Source organism: Nyctibius grandis, chromosome 8 (assembly GCF_013368605.1).
Source record: "Nyctibius grandis isolate bNycGra1 chromosome 8, bNycGra1.pri, whole genome shotgun sequence".
Classification (NCBI taxonomy): domain Eukaryota; kingdom Metazoa; phylum Chordata; class Aves; order Nyctibiiformes; family Nyctibiidae; genus Nyctibius; species Nyctibius grandis.
This window is the reverse complement of record NC_090665.1, coordinates 5,951,538-5,979,112: the sequence shown is the minus strand read 5'-3', so window position 1 is coordinate 5,979,112 and position 27,575 is coordinate 5,951,538. Positions and strand designations below refer to the sequence as shown.

The 27,575-nt window shown below is 43.9% G+C and overlaps 2 protein-coding genes across 3 annotated transcripts; both read left to right on the top strand.

Moving 5' to 3' along the window:
- Nucleotides 1-2,357: 2,357 nt before the first annotated feature.
- Nucleotides 2,358-12,889, top strand: TNFSF10 (TNF superfamily member 10). 2 transcript variants are annotated; one of them, XM_068406939.1, is made up of 5 exons: nt 2,358-2,575; nt 6,270-6,422; nt 7,941-7,983; nt 8,733-8,855; nt 9,572-12,889. In XM_068406939.1, exons 1-5 carry the CDS (start codon nt 2,450-2,452, stop codon nt 10,015-10,017), a joined length of 891 nt encoding a protein of 296 aa, XP_068263040.1. In that variant the 5' UTR covers nt 2,358-2,449; the 3' UTR covers nt 10,018-12,889. The 2 variants fall into 2 exon arrangements, with proteins under 2 accessions (XP_068263040.1, XP_068263039.1); XM_068406938.1 differs by having other exon boundaries at nt 9,569-12,889.
- Nucleotides 12,890-19,291: 6,402 nt separating this feature from the next.
- GHSR (growth hormone secretagogue receptor) lies at nt 19,292-23,376 on the top strand. Its single transcript, XM_068406892.1, has 2 exons — nt 19,292-20,045; nt 23,072-23,376. Exons 1-2 carry the CDS (start codon nt 19,292-19,294, stop codon nt 23,374-23,376), a joined length of 1,059 nt encoding a protein of 352 aa, XP_068262993.1.
- The last annotated feature ends 4,199 nt before the right edge of the window (nt 23,377-27,575 follow it).

Sequence of the window (27,575 nt, the reverse complement as noted above, 5' to 3'; positions counted from 1 at the left end):
TTTACTGTGGTAAAATTTCATCAAAACACTAATTTTACACTCTCAGAACCTTTGAAACAAATTATTTTCAGTATAAGTTTACACTTATTAGAGACAAAAATTGACTGTGGAAAAGTAAGCGTTGAAAGTTGCAAAGATTTTCAAGTGTATTTGATGGTGAAAATGGTTGGCGCTTCACTCTCGTATTATCTGATGTCGGTGTGGAAACCCATAAACATTTTACCATTGTACAATGATGTATTAAGACCTGAAATCTTCAGAATGATATGTGACGTGATAATTTTTGGAAGAGGCAGATTTGAGTGGGGTTTTTTTTCCTTGTTTTCCCCATTGTTCTTTTCAAAACAAATTTCATCATTAATTTTGCCTTACAACGCTGGCACTAACTAAACAAGTATCAAGGCAGAGACATAAGGAATATCCATGGAGGATTTCAAATGATGGCTCAGGGGCACATGAACCATGGCAGGTAGACCTCTACAAGCCGAGTATGTGGTTCTTGAAAAAAATATTTCATGAATTGGTACATTTAGCCACAAAAATAGTTCTGTTACAAATAATAGGTTGGGGAGAAATCTGTGAAGAGGCTGGAAAAACACAGAACAAAGACCAACTCCTAAATGGGAACAACAACAAGAGTGCTCAGTAGTGCCCTGGGCTTCCTTTCACTTTTGTTTCTATTCTCTTTAAAAGGAAGTATTGAAAGAAGTTTTGTTTCCTTCAGAGGAGGTAGGACCTCCCTGAACAGTTGGAATGAAAATCCGCCCAAACGCTCTTCAGCAGGCAAGAATCTTCCTCCAAGTTAGTTTACCACCTTTTAATTGACTCTTCACATGGATCCCTCAGATGAAATTTCTTTCTTAGGAATTTATGAACCATGATAAACAAGGTAGGATGGAGGCAGGGGTTTTTTTTTGTAAGATTCTTTTGTGCAGGTGCTAAAATCTGTAGGAAACTCCTGTTCTGAAGCTGATGCAGAGAGCTACTTTGCATTAAGTAAAAATGAACAGGAGTCCCACTAGCCCTGCTCAGAAAGGCACAGGGATGCTACAAAGCAGAAGGAGCCCAAAATGTCATATTTACTTTGCTGAGAAGTCATAGGAGGAGAGCATGAGCTCACTTTCAACAAAAAGTTAATCCTCCCCATCTGACATATGTGTTGGAATTACACAGATTTGAACTGTTTTGGCACACAGATTGGATACTACAAAGAGCCAGACAAATAAACTGCCTGTTGCCATGTTAAACAGGGATTCGGGGATCATTTTGCTACATTGTGATGGAAGAAAAAACAATTAATTTCCCTGTAAATGGTTGAACACAAGGCAATTACATCTTCTAAAGATCTTCTCGATAGTCAGGAGAGATAAAGAGATCTTTGTTTTAATTTTGCTCTATAATTGTACTGAGAACTCCCACCTGCAATCCTGGCACTCAGGTTATGGCTGTTGGGCAGGGGCCAAAATTTCACACTACCCCACAGCAACAGCATGAAAGTGAACAAACTCAAGCCTCTGCACTTGGATTTGAAATCCCAATTTTCCATGGCTGCCCTGTCAGCTGACCATACTGGTGCTACCTTTGCTGATTTTAAAGCATCTGCAGATAATTATGAATTTGCTTCTGATCTGCAGTCTGTGTGAGATGAAGGTATCAAAATGCCAGTGAAAGTCAATGGACACATCCTAAATCATGCACATGCCTTTGGAAAACAACTCTCTGGGTTCAACAGTTTGGAGAAAAGTCTGCAAGCAGGAGCCTTAGAGGTCTGAAAACCAACCAACCAAACTGAAACAAACCCAGAAGTGACTTCAGATAAAGCAAGCCCAGAATGTACCTGGTGTTCATGTACCATGACAGTAAGCATGTCATGACCAGGGGGAGAAGCAGGGCTGTCTGAGAGGCTGCAGTGGCAGCACTGGACTGACTCTCACGGCACAGGCACTGGTTACCAGCCCGCAGGCACCTTTCTGCGATGCACCAGCTCTACGGGAGAAGCTGCAGAGAAGAGTTCGGGGTCAGGAAACTCTGGGTCTCTCCGTACTCTTACCCACAGCCTTTATCTCTTTAAAAACCCCCTATTTCCACCATTCCCTAGTGGAGATCGCTCAGAAATGCTCTGCACCGTGACGGCCGAGAGATGACCCCCCCTTCGGGGAAGGGGACAGGCAGGAGCCGGAGGGGCCCCGGCAGGACCCGCACCCCGCCCCGCTCGGCCCGGCTCGGGGCGGGGGAGGCAGGCAGGGTCCCGCCCGCTCCGCTCCCCGCCGCGGGGCCGGGGCTGCGGGGGAGGCGGGGAGCCGGGGCGGGGTGTGCAGCGGGCGGGCGGCCGGGGGCCGCACTTCGCCGCGGGACAGCGGCGGGTGAGCCCCGAGCGCTCCTCCCCCCCGGAGGGAAAAGCCTCCCGAGCGAGGGGCGCAGCGGTGCCTCGGGCCAGCCCTGCCCGGCCATGATGCTGCCCGCGGCCGGAGCCAGCGCCGGGCAGACGTGCGGGGCCGTGCTGGTCGCCGCCGTGCTCCTGCAGTCCGTCTGCGTGGCCGTCACCTTCCTCTACTTCACCAACGAGCTCAAACAGGTCGGTGGGGCAGGCAGCCGGGGGGCCCCGCTCTCTCCCTTTCTCTCCTGGGTGTTGTTTTGGCCAAGGAAAGCCCGGCCGGGCAGCAGCCCGCGCCGCGGCTGTCCGTGCGCTGTGCGGGAGCGGGTGCGGGCTGCGCTGCGGCGGTGGGAGGGCGGAGCGGTGGTTCGCGAGGGGAGCGCAGCCGTCCCCGGACAAAGGGCTTTGCTGTGCGTGTGCCTGCTCCTTTGTCCGGGCTTCCCTCGGGCCGCGGCTGTGCACGCACGGACGGAGTGCAAGGCAAGAACGGTTAAAACGTTTTTGCCTTTTTTTTAAAAAAAAAAAAAAAGTTACACTTTTTTGCAGAGAAGTAGCAAATGTGCTTTTCATTAGAGCGCCAGACTTGCTCTCTCAGCACATTGCAGTGCCCCATCAGCGCTGCAGAAACCTTGGTAGCGCTCGGAGAGTACAGCAGCAGCCTCTGTCAATGGGAGGGTCATATAAACAACAGGGGAAAAAGGCTGACAAAAGCTGAAGTGCTTTTTAAATGCCTCCTCTAGGAAAATACATAGTTTTAAGGCAGTGACTAATCCCGAAGGAACTTTACCCAGACGGCAAACACCACTGAATTCCTCAGAATGACTTGTAAAATACCCTTTGTATAGTCTAGATGCTTTGGTCTCCTTGCAGCCACCCTTCAAGCCTGCTAGCTGCTGCTTAACTCTTTCCTCTTCCTGCAAAAGATCATTTGCATTCCAAGAAAATAACATTTAGTTGATAGTCCCATGAGCCTTTATGTGTGTGGTCCTGCTTTTCATTGACCCCCAAGTACTCAGGATCTCGCCCCAAATTTACTATCCTGCTCTAAGTTGTACCCATATGTTGCTCTCCCTGGTACTAAGGTAAACATAACTGCAGGTAAGTGTACTATAGTTATACAACTTCAGAAAGTATAACAGATTTTCCTGCAAAGTTTATGGCTGTGGCTGTCCCACATTTGGTGAAATGGGGGAGTCACAGAGATGTGTTGATTTTATGAAATCAGGTTACATAATACTGATAATGAAGAAAAACACATAAATGTATTCTCGTCTCTTCATGCATACAGTTCAGAGTCCTTTGCTAACAAGCTTGCCAATCTAAGTAATTAGTAACCACACTTATCTTATCTTTCCCTTCCTTTTATTCAAATATGTACACCTGGGACACAACCACATCTAATGATACTTGCCCAAAATACAACTTGTTGCAAGCCTGCATTTGGTGTGAGAAGCTAAATCTGCTCACACTGAAGTTCTGCTGTGCTACAAAGCAAGGTTGCTGGCTCTGGAGGGGGTACCTTAAGCACATATTCTTGCATGTGCCATCTGGTGCACAATAAAGAAAAACGTTATCTAGAAACAGAGTCTGCTACCCCACATCCACGTGGTGCATGTGGAATAAATCTCAAAAGATAAACTGTGATTTTTCTCTGCCCATTTTTCTTCCCTTTGTTGTTCACAATATCTGCATTTCTACACCTTCACCAAATTACCATGGCTGCACAGACTGCAGATATTTCTATCTTTACAAGAAGAATAATGTATAACTAGCAGTGTGTCTCTCTACAGCTGTAGTCATCTGAGTAGGACTACAAATACAACCATTTGTTTAACAGTTGTGCTATGGGAGGAAGTGCTGAGACACGAGCACAATAAAGTTCATTATGCTTCAGGATACAGGGCTGCAAGGAAAACAGCCTCAGACTTCCTTCTGTTTTGAAAACATAGTCCACACACTACTCCTAGAATAGGAGAGAAGCTTTACAAGATAGTGTTCCTACAGGAGTTGTGTCCTCAGAAACTTCAGTGCTACAGATAAACCTCATTTGAGTAAGTCTTACAAGACCCCAACACCTTGCTTTCTCTACCCATAAAGCTGAAATACCAATCCTTCAGTACCATACGCACTGAGACAAGGTTGCATTCCCTGAGGGTTTCAAAATGCATGCAAACTACTGTTCCAGTGCCAGGATAGTAAAGCTGTTTGGGGGGAAAGTATGCCAGGTAAGGAGAAGGCAGAAGTGCAGGACTGTGTGCTTCCAGATCGGAGGGCAGAGCTCGGAGGTGAGCTGTAGCAGATCTGGTAAGAGAATAAACAGTAACATCTCAACTGCTCACATACTTTTTTTTTAAAACTCATCGAACTACTTTGTTATAGAAGCTAGTACAGTTAAATCTGTCAGAGCCTGTAGTTTTAACTGTTTTTACCTTAATAAGCACATAATTTTCATTACTTTAAGTGAGTTCTTGAAACAAGAAGCCTGGTTTAAGAATATCACTGTGCTTCTCACCAAGGACACAGACACCTTCACAAACACTCATGGTGGCCCTGTTTTGCTTTGATGCCTACAAAGTACAAAATCATTCCAAATATTAGATGAAGCTCAATGTCTGCTGCTGCAAACTGAAGGTGCTGTTCAACCCGGCAGGACTTGCAGGGTAATATGGGTGAGTTCTCCTAATCCTCCTGGAGCATGAAATCTCTTCCCAAACGCCTTTGTTTTCTAACAGGCAGGAAAAGCATGGAATGTGAAGGAGGTCGTGACTCCATTTGTTGCTTTCAATACCCCAGTCTCAACTACAGCCAAAACTGGTACTTGCAGAATAAATGCATCTGTTTAGCAAACCAAACCACACTTCTTTAGCATAAGAAGAGTGACATTTAGATGTTACAAGTACATCTGAATGCTTTGCATGTCTAGTGCTGATTGCTCGCTCTCCCAAGTTCCTGTAGTCCTTTGCTGGCCCAAGAAGCCTTACCAGTCTTTATAGCTGATGCAGCAGCAACCGAGTTCAAAGCAAACAGGAGAGGAGCTGATCTCCGCTGGCACTTGCTGGAGGTGACGTGCTCGTACATGAGCCAACAGCGCCAGCTGTTGTGTGTCGCCTGGCCCTGCGCATGCTGCGGGGCTTGGGAAGAGCTTGCCATTATCATAGAAACTCTCCCAGTCCGACTCCTGTGGAGTCAACAGGAGTTTTGCCACTCTCTTCAAACTCATTTCTCTTTATCAGGAAAAAAAATAGTGTTTTCTCTATGACTAGAGGGTATAGACATAGGCCCATGTCACAAGCATTCAGCATTATAATTTCATTTGGACCCAAACGTCATTTCTGTTGTCTGGACTTTGTACTGGACTATTAGGTCAAATAACAGTTACAGAGAGACCCCAGACTGGCTATGGGGACGATATGGTATGGATATATAACAGCAAAAGCCTGGATTATAAATGGCATTGGCTGAAAAGGCAGAATAGAAAATACTTTTAAGTCTGGTATTTGATTTGATCCTCAATAATTTGTGAAGAAAAATCCCCTGTGCAAAAGAAATGTTTTTAACACAGAACTATAGAAACTAAAGAATTCACAATGTTAGTGATCTGGATATTGAATTTTCACAAAGCTTATTTAGTTGAGTGCTGGATACCAAATTTATGTCCATGGAGATTATGTAAGTGTATTTTTGCATATTAGATATGCCATCGTAATTAAATAAATATGTAAAATCGGGATGAATTACTCATGCGTCCTCTATAGTCATAACTTGTACCATACTAGCAAATGCTTTAAAGAAAAGAAAGCATGTTCCTAAGCGTAGTGAACTTAGTGACATACCACAGCTGAACATCTGTGAGCACATCACAGGTGAAAAATCTTGGCTTTCCCTTCTGCTGCAGCTCCGGGACACGTACTCCAAGAGCGGCATTGCTTGTCTCACCGGGGAGGAAATGGGAAATTTCATCCAAAACTTGGATCTAATGGAAAGTGAAGACAGAGCGGCTGATCCCTGCTGGCAAGTAAAGTGGCACCTGGGAAAGTTAATTAAAAAGGTATTTGGGAACCGACACGCTGAAACTGTGTGCTTGGTGATATTACAATTGAGAGAATCCTAATAGTGGAATAAAGGGGGGCTCTGGGATTGTTTCATTGCAAAGCAATAGTCAAGTCACAGCTTCAGCTGTGCTTCCACCAAAGCCAAAAAAAACCCCTGACAGTGGCTTCACTATACTTGGGAAATAATAAAGCAAAGACATTCTGTTTTTACTAAGCAAATTTCAGTGATAGGTTGGCTTGTCTGAAATACCTCAGGGCAGAAGTGTTTGACTCGAGCTTGTTTTCTACCTGACCATACAGATCATAGTGCTAGCAGAGGTGTCACTGCCTCAGTGGAAATACAGGGAGGCTGGCATGAGAAAATGAGATGAAACGTTAACATGGGGAGAGGTAAAAAGGTGCCCAAGGAGTGGTCTAGTCATGAGCTGTGTAATGTAGTAGGGGAGGAAAGAGGGAGCGAGCACAGAGCATTGGGCACAGCACCTTCCCAGCTCAGCATTCAGAGAACACCATCTCCTGCATGGCTTGCACACAATACGTATAATTTTGGCTACAGAGAAGAAAATAAGCTTGGCTGAAAAATCAGAAAGGCTAAAATCTACAATGGTTTTCAAAACCCCATCTCCAGCACATAAAAAAGCTCATCCATAAAAATTCATTTCTGGCTGAAACTTACCTGGCAAATCTTGCAGCCCAGAATAGATCCTCTATTTGTATTCAGAGATCTCGGCTCCTTCGGTGGAAGTTCTGCCAGTAAAGTCCCTGAACTTCTGCATAAAGAAAACATTGTTTTATTTGTGTTGGACATTCACACATCCAGTATACCTAGTAGCTCCCTGATTGCTTAAAAAAAGATAGCCTGGATGCCAGAAATAATAATAAATAAATAAATAATGATAATAATAATAATAAAAAAAGGATAGATGGATGGATGGATAGGTAGATATATAGAAATGTGGCACGGCAGAACCTATCAGTAAGTGGCAGTGCAGGCCCCACGTTAGTCACCCAGGTAAATAATCTCAAACCATCAGCTTGCTGCACCGCTGTCGGTGACCAGACGAGTTCATTTCAGCAGTCAGCAAACAGTTACAGAGAAGTGGAATGCACAAAGTAAGATATGCTGGCTTAAGAGATGAGGTAGATAGATAGGTAGAGGTATAAAAATAAATTAAATATAATTTCTCTGTGCTAAGTTCCCACAGAAGTGCACACTGCCAGGTATCCTGCGAATGGAAGCTGATGCTTATACACTGTATCTCTTCTTATTTGAGAAAAGCATGAGGGTCAAATTTTCCAATAACTTAAAGCTGGTTAAGCTCTCTTGAAAACATTTTGCCATGTATTTTGTTACATAAAAGATGTAAACATAGAAATACTTTATTACAACAAATTAATAGACTTTTTTTTATTTGCTTGTTGATCGAATCCAGCATACCCTTTATTCATGAGTTTGAGAAAGGAGTGTCTTTTTCCTGCACAAACTAATTCTTTTTCTCTGTGTTTGTTGGCAGATGATGTCAAGAAGCTATGAGGAAAACATATCTGCAGTCAACGGTACTATAATGATTTTATTAACTGGCAAAAAGGAGCTGCTAGTGGCACTGGATGTGTAGTGACTCAATGAATTTTTTTAAAGTGCAGAAAACACTGACTAAGATCTTGTCCTGGCAGCAAATCGTCAAAAAATTATTACTTACTTATTACTAGAAGGCAAATTTTCAGGAGCCAGAAATACGGTTGAGTGGTTAGAACAAGGTAACCAAGGTGGATGCAGAGGACTCGGCTTCTAGAGCTCAGTCCCACAGTGTTATGGGGACAGTTAAACGGTCTGCTCTCCTGGGAACAAGCAGCACTGGACTGCGGTGTGCATAGATCGATGAAGGACTAGCTCTGCTGAAGCTTGTACAGCTCTAAACACGTTGAGCGAAAGCATTACTACCTCCAAGTGGAAATTCAGAGTAAAGATTATGAATATTTAACTTTAAAGGGTACTGGTCACGAATATGAAAATTTGGTCCTCCGGGTTATTTTAAGTTGTCTATTGGCAATTTTGAGGTGGGGGAAGGAAAAAAAGGAGAACAAAGAGGCATCTAAAGACATTTTGAGGAGAGCAAGAGCAAAAGAGAAATTTGAGCCTCGTTAGCCAATAAATAGCATTTGTCTATGACTTAGTCAATTAAAAAAAATGATACACATATTCCTTAAAATCAGGTCAGATGGGACAGATGTGCATACCAGGTGGCAGATGAGCTTTCTTACATCCTCGCTTCTGACGTGAGGATCCATTTCTGCTCTTCCCTCAGCTGAGCGAGCCCTGACGCTGCCGCACGCCGACGGGGACGGGCAGCAACCGCGCAGTCCCGTCAACAGGATCGCGGCGCATCTGACGGGCAACAGCAACAGGAAGAATTCCCTGTCCCCACGCAGTAAGGAAAGACCTTTAAAAACAGTTAAAGGTCACAGAAATTACAGTCTCGTTGCTAGCCTCGTGTTTACATACGCTTTTTAATACTTGCATTGAGTTAACAGTAAGAAACTAATCATTAAAAAAGTTGTCTTGTCCCAGACAATGTTTTTTACAGCTAATTCTCACCAAAGAGGGAGAAAGCCCATTGCCTCTGGGTACCTCCCTAACTTTTCTTCTGGAACCTTCACTAGGGGAAAAAAAAATGCCCTTCTTCCTAACGTTAAGTTTTCCTCTTTTCTTTCCTTTAATTTCCTTCTGTTCGTTGTGTCAGTCCCAGCTGCTATGGTGACAGACCTATTAGAAACGTGAGACAGAGACAGGAGAGACTTGACATTCAGGCCATAGTAATGAAAGGCTTGGTAGGGTTTCTACAGCTTTTGGAGGGTATCAGATAGAAATGAATATTATAACTTTGTTACTAAGTAACAACATGATGATTTTTCTCTTATTTGGAAGCACAAAAATTAAAAATAAAGATAGTTCATGTGAATTCCCACATAGAGCTAAACAGCTTACTTCTGGACCTTCAAATTGTTTTGAGAATGGACCTAATAGCTGCTGGGAAGAGCAGGTTTCCTCACCTCATTGTTAAAACCCAGACTCCTCAACTAGCAGACACCTGGCTTGACTACCTGGCCTTTAATTTAACATTTTCTCTCTTTGTTTCTCAAGTAGATTCCTCGCCCAGAAGAGGGAACGGGCAAAAAATAAACAACTGGGAATCATCAAGGAAAGGCCACTCTTTCCTTTACAACGTGGAGCTGAGAAATGGCGAGTTAGTGATACCCCAAACGGGCTTTTATTACATCTACTCACAAACTTATTTTCGTTTCCGTGAAAACGAGAACGAGGATTCAGATTTGTTGGCTCAAATCAGGAACCCCAAACAGCTTGTCCAATATGTTTACAAACTGACTAATTACCCAGAGCCCATTTTGCTCATGAAAAGTGCAAGAACAAGCTGCTGGTCTAAAAAGGCAGAGTATGGACTTTATTCCATCTACCAAGGTGGTGTGTTTCAGCTGAAAAGAGAGGACAGGATTTTTGTCTCTGTCAGTAACAGTGACATAGTTGACATGGACAAAGAAGCAAGTTTTTTTGGAGCCTTTATGATCGGTTAAAAGATGAAAATCATGCTCCAAAAATGCCAGTTTTCCTAGGCGAGACCAGCTTAAAATTCTATAAAATAGGGGATAATAAGCAAACACTGTAGCAATGCCGACAATACCAGGCTCCCCTTTCTCAGCTCACTCAGCGCGAGGTCCAACCGTGCCGAATACTCTCCCACCAGCCGGGAAGGAGCAGCAGCAGCTGGTTGCAGCTGTGGATGGCGATGCTTTGTGCAGGCACGAGCACCACGGCTCACTGCCCAGCCAGGCTGGGCACCTGCGAGGATTTCACACGCCACAGATGATCCCTTCAGCCAGAACCCTGAGCAGGTAAGCGCTCGCCACCACCTCCGCAGAGATGCTCCACACCAGCTCAGCCACGGCAGGTGGGATGGAGGATGCTCCAGGTCCGGTTACTTGAGGCTGAGACTGGACATCACATTTAATTTGTGGTCTCCGTTGGGACCCCGTCTCGAATATCTCAGCTCCTGTAAGGAGCCTTTGCAAGTACTGCTTCCCAGACGCCCATGGAATTACTCTGGAAGTTTTTGTTTGAATCTGAGTTATAAAAGTGAAAGGCCATCAGAAACGCAAACTACACGTCTTCATCTCATCTAATAAAGCACTTAAGCACCTGATTAATTTTAAGCATACGAACAGTCTGGCTAAATCAGGGTATTTACATGCTTGAAATTAAATATGTGCTTAAACATTTTTCAGGATCATGGCTTGAGTAAACACATTAGTCTGTCTTAATCAGGCTAGTGTACATAAAAACAGCTGCTGCAATGGCACAGAAGGGGTTTTGAAATCAATCAGTATTTTGATCAGCACATTATGATAGTGCCTGTTTACTTAATTACTGTGCTACAAAGATTTCACCAGGCTTCCAATAGGTTCGGTTATGTAGTTGCTGTTATACTTGTTGACAGCAAGTACTTGATCCAGAAAAAAGGTATTTTTCTGTAAATACTGAATTCTATTAGACATTTGCCACAAATTAAGCATGACGTGGTTCTTCCATGTTTATTTGTACTGGCCTGTATTTGGTAGGATGTAATGCAAAACAACACACCCCAATGACTAATATTTTAAGGAAAACATACACAACTATCCATACTCAAATAAGAGCTGCAATTTGGGTAATGCTGTTTTGATTTTTGTTTTATCTTTAGGAATGGTTGGAAAATTTTCATAACTTTTTTTAAACCATAATTTTTTTAAAAACTGACCACTATATTTTTTTCAACTCTATGAGTAGGACTATTTTATAGTTAAAAAAAAAAAAAAAAAAAGAAAGGAAAAAAGATGTGCAAGTGTAAGTTGTGTGGGCTAGATCCACAGCATCCATCAGGTAGCATTAATCAGCACATCCGCAGCATTGTCTGTGGAGCTATACCAATTTGCACCACGAGTGCATTTTGCCCAGGCTGAGAGAAAAGAGTGGGGAAAAAAAGGTGAAAGTGAAAAAAAATTGGAGGGAAAGGGAAAACAGTTGTTCTGCAAATGTTACTTTACGTGAACAGAATGATGCCAGGGGGAAATCTGGCTGTCTATTTTTTTAATACACTAAGGTTGCCGTGGGAACTCTTACATTCACCTCCACATTCTGGTAATTAAATTACCGTAGAGCCCTTGCATACAGGCCTCATGTGTAAACATGCATCATTCCTCTTTCGACCTTGTCAACAAGAGGAAATGAAGAGACACGAGCCCCTGCATTTATTTTTTCATTCAGAAAAGCAGGTACGTTGGTTCACTGAAATACCTGTGTTTGAGCAGCAAGAGAAGAATTTCAGGAACACCCTCCTTGTGACAGGTTGGGGTGAAGAAACACACTGCCATAACCCTAAAATGAAGAGTTTTAACTTTTGCTGCTGTTTTAACGTAGCGTCACATATACTGTTTTCAGTGGTAATCGAATATGTGAAATCCTTCATCGTTTACTGGAACACTTGGGTTTGCTTCATTCTCATGTCATCTCTTTCAACAGAGAACAGAAAATATTTCTGCAGTTTTTCTTCCTGATTTCAGTATTTAATTTTGAAATATTCTGCCTGCCAGAAAAGGCCAGGGAGAACAAAGCCATTCCCTACATATCTGGATGTCTGCTATATTGGAGAAATTACTTCTTGCAAATAGACAGGGCTTTTCGATCCCAGCACAGGATTGACCCATGTTATCAGGTTTAGGGTTTTTTTTTTAGCCATTTATTATGTTAAAAAGTTAATTCTTTTTTTTAGAAATGTTATTTTAGGAACTTATTTGAAAGAAAATTTTATTTGAACTGTGAAGAAGTATTTCAGATTTACTGGTGGCAGCTTAGAGTCAGAAACCCTCCCTATGGCTAAGAACCCATTTGTGTAACATAGGAGTCGTGGCTGCTAGAAAGGACTGGAAGGAAACCGTGGGAACTCCACAAACTTGCAGCTGATGCTAAAACAGTCTATTACACACAGATTTTTTTGTTCCACGTTCTCTCCTCAACTCTCAATGTATAACACCATGCCCGCTGTCGCTTGGGGAATGCTCCCTAGCATTTTCTTCCTTTTTTATCGAAATGTACATATTCTTGGTCTCTGCATGCAGAGCATATCTCAACAGGGATCACACCAAATAATCATATTTTGTTTCTGAATAATCCAAAGGCATGCTTGCCAGATATTATCCTGGGAAGAGATTATCAAGCAATATCGGAAAGGACACTGAATGGAAAGACAGAGCAACTTCTGTTTGTACATTTGCACCCTGAATCATACTTTTCATCTCACTTTATGTTGAATCGCGAATGTAGCAAATTTTTATTTGTGGATGTAGGTTGTGGTAACATGTAAATACTGTAATTTTTCTACATGCGTTTTGTATAAAACATTTTTAGTAAATAGTTTTTTAGTCTTGCAGTGATTATTGGTGTCATCCTGTGGCTTCCATAACAGCAACCCAGTCTGAAATAATTTCTCTGACATTGGTTGGTATCACTTATAATGCATTATATGGACATAACGCAAGCCATTGAGCAATGCCGTATTGTGTAATGCCATATAACTGCCTTCCAGACCCTAGCTGCTGAGCAGCATCTGGAAGCAGGATACTGAAGAAAACACTGAAAATGATCTCATGACCAGAGACTACAAAACCCTGAGCATTCCCCTTGAGGTCCTTCTCATGTTTCTAGGCTTTGGCAATTACTTAAGCACTGGGAAATCTATTTAGTATGGTAACACCTAATTCTTGTCCATCAGCAAACTACAGTAGAAGATACATTGAGTTCATAGGGACAAGGACCATTTACACAGATGATGTAAAGCAGCAGTAAACTGGAGATCCCCTAATGCTGAAAGCAAACGCACTCCCTGCTCCAAAAGCAAACACGGGATGCCGTTTGGTCTATCCGCTCCACTTCCAAAATTTGCCCCACCAAAAAAGGGTACAGAACCCAAGCAAACCCTGGAAACTCAACAAGACATGAAGGCATCATCTAACCTGACTGCCAGCCCTGAGATGGGAGAGGGGGTGGGTTTGTCCTGCATGTGCAGAGAAGGACTACGGCTGGAGCAGCAGCAACATGCCATGGCAGAGAAGCTCGTTGCTCCTTGGGGACAAACCCCCAGGAAAATTGCCCCCACCTTAGCCACCCCCCAGGGCTGTTTTACCTCTGCCTGTCTCCTTTTGGCATCGCCTTCCCTTAGCAGTTCCCAATATTACCTTATTCTCACGGTACTGGGCTCTGGCAGACCCCCATGTCGCTGTTTTACGCACCACACATCTACGTGAGTAACAAAAGGATGCTTGCCTCCCTAATGAGCTCATAATTAAATACATTTAGCCCAGTGTTTGTGTTAGGCTTTATTTGGAATAGATGGGCATGCCTCAAGCCTCGGTAATCAGCCGAGTAGGTCTGTGTGTGCAGCTCTCCCCATCCACACCGAGCCCCACTGGAACCGGTATAGAATCACTGGGGAGGAGCAGCCCCAACGACCACAGCCCCAGACTGCAGGGATGCCCACAGGTTTTAAAAAGAAATTATTCCTTTCAGAGAGACTGCTTTTAGCAGAGGGTTCTCTCTTTTCTGGTGTTTCCATAGGAAAGAGGACATGCCAGCTAACTGCCTTTTATTGTACCTTTCATTACTTCATAGAAACGGACTCCTATTTTTTGCCTCTCTTTGCTTTAGTAAGTGTAATTATTATTGTTTGTATTGCAGCAGTATTCACTGCCCAAGCAGGACCAGGGATGCATTTGTTGTACTCCCTGCAAACAGTTAAAAAGCCTAATTCAGACACTGAGATTTTGAGATTCATAATTTTAGTTTTCAGATTACATCTAAATATTCGGGTCTAAGACAAGACTGAATGTAATGATCCATATAACATAAATAAACACACTGAGACAAGATCTCATTCATCCCTCCAAGGCACCTTGTGCCATTCAGTACCATAAATGGAAGATAGATTGGGATATTGTTGGGTCTGATCCAGTTTTCACAGGTTGGGTTTTTTTTTCCTTGTAGAGTTACATGGAAGTTTATAGCAATTTTAATCAGAATCACTCAAAATTTGGCTCTCCGTAACTTTTCTTTGTATTAACAGACTGAAATTGCATGCTGTGTCACATGTTAAAAATCATTAATTTTCCTCTGATTACCAGGGTACCACAGTTAACTGCCTGACCACCACATCACTGCTGCTGCCTAATACCACGCCTTTTCCCGAGACATTCATAATCCAAACCTATATAGACATTTCCATTAATTTCTTCTGAAAGTTTTAGAGGTGAGAATGAGTTGGGACACTGGGTTGTGACAGAAACGCTGTCGTGGTCAGTGAGACGGGGCTGCAGCTTATGGCAGAAGCTTGTCGGTTTCAGCAGCTTCCCATTTTTATGGGCTGTTCTACCAGAGTTAATCCCACTCCTTGTCTTTGAGACACATAATACTTTTGCACTGAACACCTCACGTGTGTAACACTCACAGCATCACCAAACATCAGGGAATCCAAAGTTGTTCTAACTGCCTTTCAGAAACCAGCAATTTAAACACAATAGAATCCAAGGTACAAATTCCTCCTCAAAATACTTGCAGTTTTGCCTGATTGTGAATTCTTCAGCTCATATTGTTCTCAATTTGTATTGAGCCATGGGTATTTAGCCCACACAACTACTGGGTGAAGTCAAAGTGGATTAACTGCAGATTTGCTGGTAAATCGAGCCAAGTTATCACTCCCCATTTAACACGAGATAGAAGTATCAAAAAGAAAGTAAGACTGGGAATAATTAACTATGCAAACCCATCCTGCATGCTCTGGCACTAACAGAACTCAAATAGACACATGTAAGTCAGGTGAACATCTCCATCCAAAGCCAGGACGGCTTTGAGTCGAAACCTGCAGACCTTACTTAGAAAGAATGTTCAATGATACTCAAAAAATGCAGGATACATCTCCTATTATTCTCATGCTATAAATTATTTAATACACTCTATGCACTTTTAACACAGAGCAAACATACCTGTGACCGATGAGCCACGTTCTCTCTCCACTTGGTGGACAAGTTGACCATAGAGGGACGTTAATGCCCAGGGTGTGACCGAGCGGCACAACGAGCTGAAACACAGTGAAAAGCTGAGTCTAAAACGGGTGCCTCTGAGTTAGCAGCCTTAGAGCACAGCTTTGTTGATTAATAAACTAGCGCTGTTTTGAAGTCTGCTAGTTGATGTTTACTGCTGTATAAACAACTGTAAAGTCATTTGAGCACATTCTGGGTTTTACGTTATGACGTTGGATTACCACTATTTCATCAGCGCTACTCCTGCTGATAGTTGCTAAACCATAACCTTTGAAAGCATATACCAGATGCTGCCTTCTGTTCTTAAAATACATTTATAATAAAAGTCAAAACATCTTCTGCCCCTGGATATAATCAAAAAACTTCATTTGCTTTTCTGCGAATTGTTGGAGATGATTCATTTTTCAATGGGAGATCACTCTCTTGAAGTCTGTTTTCCACTTTGTTCATCTCTCCACAATAAAACCATAATCATTCTATATTCAAAGCCTTCAGATATTTCCATGACAATAAACAATGATATAAACAAGAACTAAAATTTCATTGGATGAGAAGAAAATGGAAAGAATGGAACATAGGAGAGAGATTTCAAAACTCTATAAATAGAAACTCTTTTCTACCGTATCTCTAGTGCTCAACACAGCTTTAATGCTGCCAAAGAGAAGCACCAATATTTTAGGAGTTCCATGAAAGGTAAATGTCCATTATAATGCTTTTTTTTTAAATTACTTTTTGAGTATCTGTTTTGTTCACACATCCAGTTAGTGGATAAAACTGAATAAAAAGTACTTAACTTCTGCCTCTTTGTCTCCATTTCTCTCCTCCCGATAACCTCAGTGGCTTCAATCTTTTCTGCAGTTGTTACGGCAACATAAAAGTACTGTTCTTGCAGCTGAGGGCCAGTAGATAACTTTCTGGAGCATAAAGCCGTCTTCTCTCACAACTCTCATATCTTCTGTCATCACTATCTTCGCCACTGTCCTTCAGCATATGCAAAGCAGAGGCAGGAATTCATTATCGTACGAAGTTTGTGGGATGTCAGTTCTTTATATCCCATCAACATTTGGCCTGCAATTGCCAAAGAAATCAGAAAGAATCAGAAAACTGGAGCTGCTTTTCTTCTCTCGCAGCTAACTGGTTTTCTGGCCCTGACCCCGTGAAGGAGAAGCAGCCAGAGAAGCCCTTGACTCATGATAACTTTAAACAAGGAGGAGATCAATGTTGCCGGATTCAAAGCACAACTGCCATTTCTGGTCCAAGCGGCTCGTCACTCAGCACATCAAACTCCCAATGAATTCAGTGTTGATTTGTTGCATTACAAGCTCAAGCTGCCCGAAGTGTATAAACCTGGTGCTACCTCACTTTTGGCTACTGGATTTTGCTACACACACCTCAGTTCAAGTATTATTTTAATAAGGAATATTTTTTTTTCTGAAAAAAATAAAAGAAAGCTTTTATCTCCATGGGGAAAGGGAAATGGTAATTTCTGACAAGATACAGCTCAGCAAAAGCTGGAAGAATTTCATGAGACTGAAGGATCGTCTCTACACAGAAAAGTCACATTTATAGCTTCAGGCCATTTTCTCTGCCAAAGATCAACATCCTGCAGTTAATGCCACTGGTCTGAGAATTTATAAGGAAAAAAAGAAAGACTGAGATAATTCTTTTTAACAATACAAAGTATTTGGCAGCCTAAATACAGAGGCAGTTACCAGCTCCTCCATGATATAATGCAATATCATTTAAATGAGATTGGACACAAAATTGTACTGTGAAATAGCTGTGCATTGGTGGCATACAGGCCATGATTTTTCTTCATAAAGAAAAGATATAAATATAAACATAAAAAACAATTATATAGGCAGCTGGATAAACAAAGTGAGAAGCACGTTAGGCTCTTCTTTTCAACTGCAGTTAATGCGTAGCCACCCCCCATAAAATTTAGCAACTGTTGAGTAACTCGCTACAGAATTGTCTCACAGTTCAAGAGCAGGAATGATGAACGCTGATGCCAATGAAACTGCGAGAATGTATCATCCAAATTAGTACACGGACAAGGCACTAAGGCTGCTGCTTGCGTTACTACAGAAAGTGCTCAGCTGGGTACAGCCACGTTCCGAGGCACAGGCAGAGTAACCCAGCGGTGTGTTGTACCACGCTTGTGCTCTGTCCTTAGATAAAGCTCTGCCCCGTGGAACAGCAATGCTGGCAGATGGTGTACGCACGTACGGGAGCGCGCCCTGGAAAACTGTTTCTCAGCTGAATTAAGCTAGATGCCGACATCGATTCAGAGCACTGGCTGCCCCCTTGAAAGATAGGGTACAAGGGAAGGGGTGCAGCCTTTCTAGGTAAGGAAGACTAGTGAAAAAAGGTTGTGCTGTAGCACACACTCTGACACTTCGCAGGGACAAGTTGGAAAGGAGAAGAGATACTCCCTTCACAGGTGTCCTGAGGGTCACTTTACTGTCCCTGATCTCACTTTGTGCTGCTCCCATCTTATTTCTTCTTGGGTACAACATGATCCTTTAGTAGCATGTAGGAGTCTGCAGGTGGGGAAGCATGCACTTGTAATGGATGTGTCTGCAAAGGGCAGAGCACAGGACAGCAGAAACATGCTGCATCAAAATTTAATTGTCAGTAAATCATATCGAAGAGGGTGATTACTGCAGCTTCACTGAACCGGAGCCTTACCGGGCTCCTGCCAAGCTCCAAGGGCAAAGCAAAGATACAAAACGAGGAGACAGCGATTGCAGCCGTCCCTGGATTTCTGCACGTGCCCTATAGAGCTGCGCATCCCTGAGCCCCAGAAACTGGATGTGCAACGAGAAAGAGCACTTAAACTGCCAACCGAAGGCAGTGCCCGCTGTTCGAAGAGCAAAACGATCGCCCTTTGCAACCGCGACGAGCGGGATCCGCACCTGCCCAGCGCACCCGAGCAGGCAGGTGCGGGGCAGGCGGCCCCGGACGGAGCGGTGCCGGGCGGGGGGCGCTGGGGCAGGCGGCCCCGGACGGAGCGGTGCCGGGCGGGGGGCGCTGGGGCAGGCGGCCCCGGACGGAGCGGTGCCGGCCGGCCCCGGACGGAGCGGTGCCGGGCGGGGGGCGCTGGGGCAGGCGGCCCCGGACGGAGCGGTGCCGGCCGGCCCCGGACGGAGCGGTGCCGGGCGGGGGGCGCTGGGGCAGGCGGCCCCGGACGGAGCGGTGCCGGGCGGGGGGCGCTGGGGCAGGCGGCCCCGGACGGAGCGGTGCCGGGCGGGGGGCGCTCGGCCGGCGCTGCCCGCGGGTGGGAAGCGCCGGAGCTAAAACCCTCCTGCACTGGGGCTCGGGTGGAAAGTTTCAAAGCTGATGCTAGAAGGGATTTTGCAGCCGCCCGGGGTTTGCGCTGCGGAGCTGAGCCAGTTCTTCACCCTCCGGCGCCGGAGCCGCAGCAGAGTCCCCTCTCCGGGAGGGCTCGGGGCCGCTCCGCACCCGCGGAGCCAGCGCGCCCACGTCTCCTCTGACGCGCCGGCGAGTGCCAGCCCTCCGCGGGGCCGGGGGGAGCAGCAGCGCCCGGCGAGAGGCGGAGCGGGACCGCTTTTCCCTCCCCGCCCTCCGCACCTGCCCGGGCAGCGCGGCGGAGGGCGCGCAGCGGCGCGGAGGCAGGGGCCGGGCTGCGCGGGGGGCGCGAGCTGCGCGGGGGCGGCTCCGCGGGCGCGCCGGGCGGGGATGCGCAGCCCGCGGCGGCAGGATGCGGGAGGGGAGCGCGGGCGGCCGCGGCGCGGAGAACCGGACGGGGGGTGAGCCCCCGCTGCACCTCTTCCCCGCGCCCGTGCTCACCGGCATCACCGTCGCCTGCGTCCTCCTCTTCGTCATCGGGATCATCGGCAACCTCATGACCATGCTGGTGGTGTCGCGGTTCCGGGACATGAGGACCACCACCAACTTCTACCTGTCCAGCATGGCCTTCTCCGACCTGCTCATCTTCCTCTGCATGCCCCTGGACCTCTTCCGTCTCTGGCAGTACCGGCCCTGGAACTTCGGGGACCTCCTCTGCAAGCTCTTCCAGTTCGTCAGCGAGAGCTGCACCTACTCCACCATCCTCAACATCACCGCCCTCAGCGTGGAGCGGTATGTCGCCATCTGCTTCCCCCTCCGAGCTAAAGTCATCATCACCAAGGGGAAGGTCAAGCTGGTCATCCTTTTCCTCTGGGCCGTCTCCTTCGCTAGCGCCGGACCCATCTTCGTCTTGGTGGGGGTCGAGCATGAGAATGGCACGAACCCCCTGAGCACCAATGAGTGCCGAGCCACGGAGTACGCCATCCGCTCGGGGCTCCTCACCATCATGGTCTGGACCTCCAGCATCTTCTTTTTCCTGCCCGTGTTTTGCCTGACCGTGCTGTACAGCCTCATCGGGAGGAAGCTCTGGAGGAGAAAGAGAAAGAACATTGGTCCAAATGCTGTCATCAGGGATAAGAACAACAAGCAAACTGTGAAAATGTTAGGTACGACTCTTCTTGCTGTGTTTTTCCAAAGGATGTGTGTGCTTGTGTGTGTGTGAGGGAGAGAAAGACAGAGAGCTCTGGTAGTTCACTATAGTTGCTTCCAAAGGAAAGCATTTATTGAAAATGTGTCATACAAAGGGCTACACCTCAAAGTACTGGTACAATTACTCTCCTCCTTCCTTAGATTTGTTTCTAACTGGTTTGAGCTGGGGACTCTGAAACAGTTAAAAAATGTTAATAACAATCACCGACAAGGACAAATGCTACAGTTACGATTAGCTAGTGCCCTGGAGATTTTTGAACATTTTTGCTCTTTGGTTGTGGATACCGATGTTATTTACAGAAGGATAGTTTATTTCATTTTTAAACAAAACTAAACCCTTCTCCAGCCACCCAGTTGAGCTGCAGGCTAAGCAAGCAGGATATGATGTGCACTTAGTTTCATATGAAAAGAGTATCAAGGTTTTAGCCAATTGGGGTTATTTACCAGCATGGCTGTGTAAGCTTACGAAAATTAATCTATTAGCAAAACATCAGGATATGCTGAACAGGGAGCATTGTGTCTCCTTTGAGGTCCGTGATCCAGTAAATTCCCACTGACTTTAAGAAAACAGGATCAAGAGGACAGGCACTGTCATTCCTAACTTTGTATATTTACATTGCTGAACGGTTTAAACAACAGTTATTGTTGGCACATGGAAACACAAATTTTGACATACTAAGTCAGAGCGTGTGGTGGGAGTTTGATGCACAGAACTGAAAAGTTGTTCTGCAGTTTAGTGTCTGAAAACTGCAGAATCCTGCTGCTGCTGCGTACTTTTATTCAAGCAAAAAGTCCTCCGCAGTGCAAGTCATCCCCTGGATTTCAGTGGGGACGAGATGCTCTGCATGAAGAAGGTTTCACGGGCAGCAGCTCGTTTCAGCTAGGTTGAAGTGATGGGCTAATGAGCTAGACGAAGAGGTGGCAGCGTGTCCTAAGTACCTTAATTAGTAAGTAGGAGCCTAACTGATTTTTTTGTTCATGTCCTACTTTATTACTATGCAACAGCAGGAAGAATAATAAAAACCGCGGCGTTCTTTGTGCCCTTTCAGCTATGTTTTATGATCAATAGAATTACTTCAGTCTGGTAAGCGTGACCTTGGAAGTAATTCATCATTTACACTTTTAGAGTTTCAGGATTATGAATCTCTACTTACAATAAGTAAATTGCTAGCATATATTACTACCGTGCTTATATTTCTGTATACTTAACCATAAAGAATTTTGAAATAACAACTGTTTTATTTCTGCCCTGAAGTATTGCTGCAAGCATTACAATATTTCAGACACCGTTTTTTTTCTTTTACAAGGTCTGAGAATAGCAAGACAGTGGCAAGACTGTCCTCTGCCAGAGAGCCAATATTCTCTCAGTGGTAACAGTCTGATGGAAAGATGGAAAGAGAAGAAGTTAGCAAGGGCTCAGTACTAGCAGATGCTCAATGCAGTCTGCTCTCATCGGTTTTAACTTTCTGCTTAAAATTTAGAAGGCACTTTCTAAGACTTTAGCAAGTCACGAAACATCAAGTAAACAGGATTAGCATCAGCACTTCTTTTAAATTGTAGGGAAAGGTTATGCTTCTAGGTCCATAATTAAACACCTAACTGTATAGCCTGACTTGCAAAGGAGCTATCATACCCCATTCCTATTGAAATCAGTGTGATTCTGCACACGTGAGGATCAAACTGACAAAAGCCTGTCTAGGGATGTGCATGCCTACGTGTGAAAATATTGACTATGCTTAAAATTCTGTTCGTAATGACCATCATGGTAATATTCATTACATGGATTAAACTTCACTTGTGAGCTAGGGAGATATTATCTGAATTCTGTAGGTGAAGACACTGAGGGAAAAATGGAAGTGGTTGGTTCAAGAAGATGTAGAGCTGGAAAATGTACTCTGAACCTCAGCTCTGTGCTTTAGAGTCCTCCATAAGGCCTACATAAGTATCCATTTAAACGTGGGAATGCTTGTTCAGAAAGTTTTTGGGGAAAGATGACTGTAGTCATCCCTCTGAACTCTTTGAATTTTATTATCTGCTGAGACTTGACATTGAGAAAGCAGGATTGCTAATACCAGGGAACAGGTTAACTGGTAAAAACTGCTTCAGAATGTCAAAAAACATTGCTTGACTTTTCTGAGTTTTCTCTCTCTGGTATATTAGTAGATACACTCAAAGCAATATGAAAAATAATAAAGGTCAATAGCACACGGGGAATGAACAGAAGAAGTTTCCCTTTCTCTAGGGTGGAAATTCAAATGGGCCAGTGTTCAAAGATACACACATTCCTATTATTCTACATGCATTATATTTACCTATAAATGCAACCATAGTGCTGGTGTAATATTACAGATAGACTATATAACTATAATCATGCAGTTATATGTTATATATTTAGCTTTACTCTTGTTGGAGTAACACATGTTCCAAAAAATGGACAAACTGGAAGGGTGCACCACTCTTCTGGTCTTACCTTGACACATGTGCTCTGCAAGTCCACATTCTGGTGGTTTGTTTTATTTTGGGTCCTTTGCCTTAAATAATTTTGCTTTGCCTTAAATAATTTTGCTTCCCAGTGATGACATTCTTCATTTTAAACCACACTGTTGAGTCTATCACATTATATACAATTTGCTTTTGTTAAACACTGCAGATGATAGATTGGTTTACTTTTTTTTGTGTCACCATTTGAATTCTTTAATTCCTGATTTATGAAAGCTTAAATTTTATAGGTCAGAAGTAGGCTACATCAGATTAGTTGTGCAACATCCAGGCAGCCTGTTTAGATATGATCATTGTGTATTAAGTATTGCTAATTTATACTCTCAGAGAATGTATTGAGAGCCACAAAACTGAAAACTTAGGGGATGCATTTTCACACTTTGTGGTTATTTTGTTAAAGAAATAGAATTTTAAAATAGAATTTTAATCACCCATATTTTAATACTCATATTTAACACAATTTCTTCTGCTGTTTTTATTTTAGTTGTGGTGGTATTTGCTTTCATACTCTGCTGGTTGCCTTTTCACGTAGGACGATATTTATTTTCCAAATCCTTTGAAGCTGGGTCCTTGGAGATAGCAGTGATCAGCCAGTACTGCAACTTGGTGTCCTTTGTCCTCTTCTACCTTAGCGCGGCCATCAACCCCATCCTCTACAACATCATGTCGAAGAAGTACCGAGTCGCCGCTTGCCGGCTCTTTGGACTCAAATCCCTTCCAAAGAAAAGACTCTCCAGCACGAAGCAAGAAAGTTCGCGCGTTTGGACAGAACCGAGCGTTATCACATGACACGTGGTTTCCAGTGCCAGAGCATCACTCACCAGTATTTCCCAGAAAGCCATAACGAAAGAGGGCGAGAAACACAAATTGAGACATTAAAGCCGTTCTTTTGTCGTCATCTGGATTTGCTGAAAGATGTAATGTAGGCAGTTAAAGATTAAAAAAAAAAAACCCTAAACTTTGAGTCTATAAAAGGAGGCACATGGTCACAGAATTTGGCAACACTCAAGTGTTATTTTTCTGCTGCTTTTGCCTGTATGATTTTGTAGCGCTGGCTTTAGCAGGAGAGCTAGGCTTTACTGTTCTTAACAGGCAAACGTAGCCCAGTTTGCTTGAGAGTTTGCGTGACTTCAGTAGCAGCGAGTTCGAGCTGAATTTTTCCAGAGTTAGCTTTAGTTTTGTGAAGAATTTTGCTAGCATATAACTAGACCCTAGAGAGAGAAAATTGAATTGCCTTTTTGGAGTAGTAAACATGGAATTTGATACACTTTTCATAATCTTGATTTTTAAATAAATTAACATTTTTCTCTGAATGAGGAAAATGATTTCTTAGAAAAGAAAAGGAGAAATAAAATGGCTAATTTTTAAACATGCTAAAAATAAATGACCTTCGTGTCATGTCCGAGTAGAAAGGAAACGAAAAAATTACCTTCACAGAAGTGGCTTACAACATGACTGTACTGAAATATTTTTTTAAAATATATATCAGTGGGACAAGGACAGTGCTGACTTCAGGACTGCAGTGATGCTATAAAAATATGGAACGCAATCTCCCACCAAAGTCATATTTTTCTTTTACTGGCTAAATCGTCTGTACTTGTTCTGTTCAGCTTGACTGTGAACGACTTGATGTGTTTGAACTTGGAAGCTCTTAGTTGTTGCGATATTTGTAACGAGTCTGTGGCTACCCGTCCCTATGCTGCGCACCACCGTACCCCCAAAGGTTGCTGAGGACAGGTCTCCTGCCTGTGAACCACCGCTTGTTTCTGTTTAAAGCCCGTCAGACGGCTACCCGTGCCACATCCCCCCATAAAGCCCGGTATGCCGTTGTACTAGTTTGCTGCAGTATTGAATTAAGATCATTTTTTTTAACCAATGTGACGGGACAAATTAATAGAAAAATCTGCATTAAAAGACACAGGCAGACACATTCTCATACTTGATCCATAAAAATATTAAATTAGATTGATTTTTATAGCTCAAGTATGCCATTAAAAGGCAAACCAGAAACCTTTTCATCCTTTACACTAACAAGCGTGTCTCATATTGCATCTATTGTCACACCAACACGTAGAGTCTGTGGGGCAGCTAACAGAGCTCCGGAGCATGCACGTGCAAGAGCAGCTTTCTATTTATTTTGTTCTAGTATTTATTACCAGCTGGTCCACAACTGGTTCTCCATAATGAACTCTCTGTTTTGCTAAAGCCCTACTGCCTTCAAACTCCCGTTCACGCCGGTGGGCCACATTCTGCCTGTCACACCTTTAGCTGGCGGTGCTGCTCAGGTACAGCTCACAAGAGGATTTGGCCCCTTCTGTATATACTGTGTCTTTTCTCCCCTCCAGCGCTTTGCTAGGGCCAGGAGGCTCCTTGCTGCGTGGCACCTGAGCCTGTCTTGCTCCCCACTCCAGCGCTCGCAGCGAGCGCAGGTTTGATGTATGGGAACCTATAAATTAAGGGACAAACGAGCAGCAGCGCTATAGGGTCATCTCCCGTTTCATCTCTAACCACATCCGCCTTATTATCCATTTTGTTCTCTCGCTCCTTGATGACTGACAAACAGATCCGATGGCAGATGTCACGCAACTCAGGGAAACAAGAAATTTGGGAATCCTGACAAGATTGTGAAGATGCGATCTCACTAAACCATGTCTGTGTAAATGAACTGATCACACACCTAGCGTCACGTACGTGTTTCAACTCTCGGCTGTGTCTGTGGTATTAAATGTGAACAGAAAATGAAATAAAGTGATGAGACCCTTTATAACCCTACAGGTCAGCAGCGGTGGAGGATCCGGTACGGTGGCACGCAGGCTGGAGAAGCGAGTCCCTGTGGGTTCGCTCCGCGCTGCCTCGGGGTGGGCTACGAAACGGGGACCAGTGTCACCCATGGGACACGAGACTTCATGGGCTTGCTCCGTTCACTGCATGTAAAACAAGTGTCTCAGCTATAGGAAGAAATTCTGCATGGCCAGAACGGTCCTGCAGAGGTGTTTACCAAGCAGAGAAGCTTGGGCTTTACATTTTTTCCCCAAACCTGTATAACTAACTTGCTTAGGCTATGTTTTTTTTTGTTTTTTTTCTTAAACCAGAATAACTGTGACATAAAGCCCATTAAAGCCCCGTGTAAACACATTTAATTTCTACATATAAACTATAGACACATACAAATAATTTCATTTAACCTAACACTTCATCAGGAGAGACTGTAAATTTTAACTATACTAACACTGTGAAATGGCCACAACTTGGTGTATAGAAGAATTTAAAACATTTAATCTGGGGTCACAAAAGTCAGAAAGAAGGGGACTGGCTGCTCATTGGAAGGGAGGATGGGACTTCTCTCTTCCTTCTAACTTAGGAAATGGACTTGTTTCTGCAAGTCATTGAACATTTGGCCAAATCTAGCAAAATCCACACCTTTTCATTAAAGAAGAGTAGCCGCCTTCATCTGACTCTTGTACAAGTAGGAAAATATTTCAGATCTAGCAGGGACCATTCAAGCATTTAACACACCCCGTAGCAGTCACTCCTCCAGCTGGCACTATACCGACCCTCAGCTTAGCATGAAAACTTCTCTGTACAGAAATGCTCAAGTCAGGGGAGTCACACTTACTGGTATGTGTTGACTCCAGATGGTGAATAGGGTCCGCTTCTTCAAACAGGTACCAGTGCATAGTGATCTGCTTTCGTATGGAAAACAATAAAAAAAAAAAATCACCTTGATAACCTTCACTTTTGCATCATAAAATCAACTATTGTCAGATACCTCCGGAGAGATACACACCTCCCCAGCAGCACCGATGGATGAGTACAACATTGCTTGCTGTAGTATTTAAGTGTGGTGAACAGGGTAGCTCTGCAGGAAGATTTCCTGCAGGCTGTTGAACCACAGGCTGCATTTTTGGAAACTCCTCCCTGTAGGAACTCACTTTGCCAGTTCTGGCTAAAAAAAAATGTATAGGGGTTTGTGAGTCAAAATTTTGCTATGTTCCCATTGACCTGTATGTGAGCAGCCCATATAGGAAATAACTGGAGGGTCATTCATTAAACAGTTCAAGTTTTAAAAACTTTTCTAACTCTACATTTCGTACCACAGCTTCACAAATAAACAGGAACAACTTGGCTGCATTTTATTTCTTGGTAACATGTTAAATTGGTGATGGAATAGACCAAAAGCACTGTACCAGAAAGCTTCAGTCATTTTAGAAAAGTACCTTTGATGGAGGCATGCACAGGCAGAAAATCATGTCCTATTGTATTTCTTGCCAAAAATAAAATATACTGGAAAAATAGCACTTACATGCCGAATTTTGAGTTGATAGACATTCGGCATTTATGTAAGTTTGTGTCAAATGACATTTGCACAAGCCCTATTTAAAGCAGTAGCCGTAAAATACCCAAATACCCAGGAGAACATCCTCTCCATCGTGGGTCTGCTGTAGCCAGGTGCTCACGAGGAAGTGACAGAATCGTCTTGGTTGGAAAGGACCTTTAAGATCATCAAGTCCAACCATTAGCCCAACACTGCCAAGTCAACCACTAAACCATATCCCTCAGCACCACATCTACTCATCTTTTAAATCCCTCCAGGGATGGTGACTCCACCACTTCCTGGGCAGCCTGTTCCAATGCTTGATAACCCTTTCAGTGAAGAAATTTTTCCTGATATCCAATCTAAACCTCCCCTGGCACAACTTGAGACCGTTTCCTCTCATCCTTTCACTTGTTACCTGGGAGAAGAGACCAACACCCGCCTCGCTACAACCTCCTTTCAGGTACTTGTATACAGCAATAAGGTCTCCCCTGAGCCTTCTTTTCTCTAGGCTAAACACCCCCAGTTCCCTCAGCCGCTCCTCATAAGACTTGTTCTCTAGACCCATCACCAGTTCTTGAGAAGTAAATTCAAAATTTGGTACAACAAAATCTGTGTATCTCCTCACATCCCAGTGACGCCCGTGTTGTTACTTCCACGCACCCTGAACCAC

Bases quoted from the DNA above. Each gene is read 5' to 3' on its own strand.
- TNFSF10 (XM_068406938.1), top strand. From the start codon at position 2,450: ATGATGCTGCCCGCGGCCGGAGCCAGCGCCGGGCAGACGTGCGGGGCC. The intron at 2,576-6,269 runs GTCGGTGGGGCA...CTTCTGCTGCAG, and splicing joins TCACCAACGAGCTCAAACAG to CTCCGGGACACGTACTCCAA. The intron at 8,856-9,568 runs GTAAGGAAAGAC...TTGTTTCTCAAG, and splicing joins GAATTCCCTGTCCCCACGCA to TAGATTCCTCGCCCAGAAGA.
- GHSR (XM_068406892.1), top strand. From the start codon at position 19,292: ATGCGGGAGGGGAGCGCGGGCGGCCGCGGCGCGGAGAACCGGACGGGG. The intron at 20,046-23,071 runs GTACGACTCTTC...TTTTTATTTTAG, and splicing joins GCAAACTGTGAAAATGTTAG to TTGTGGTGGTATTTGCTTTC.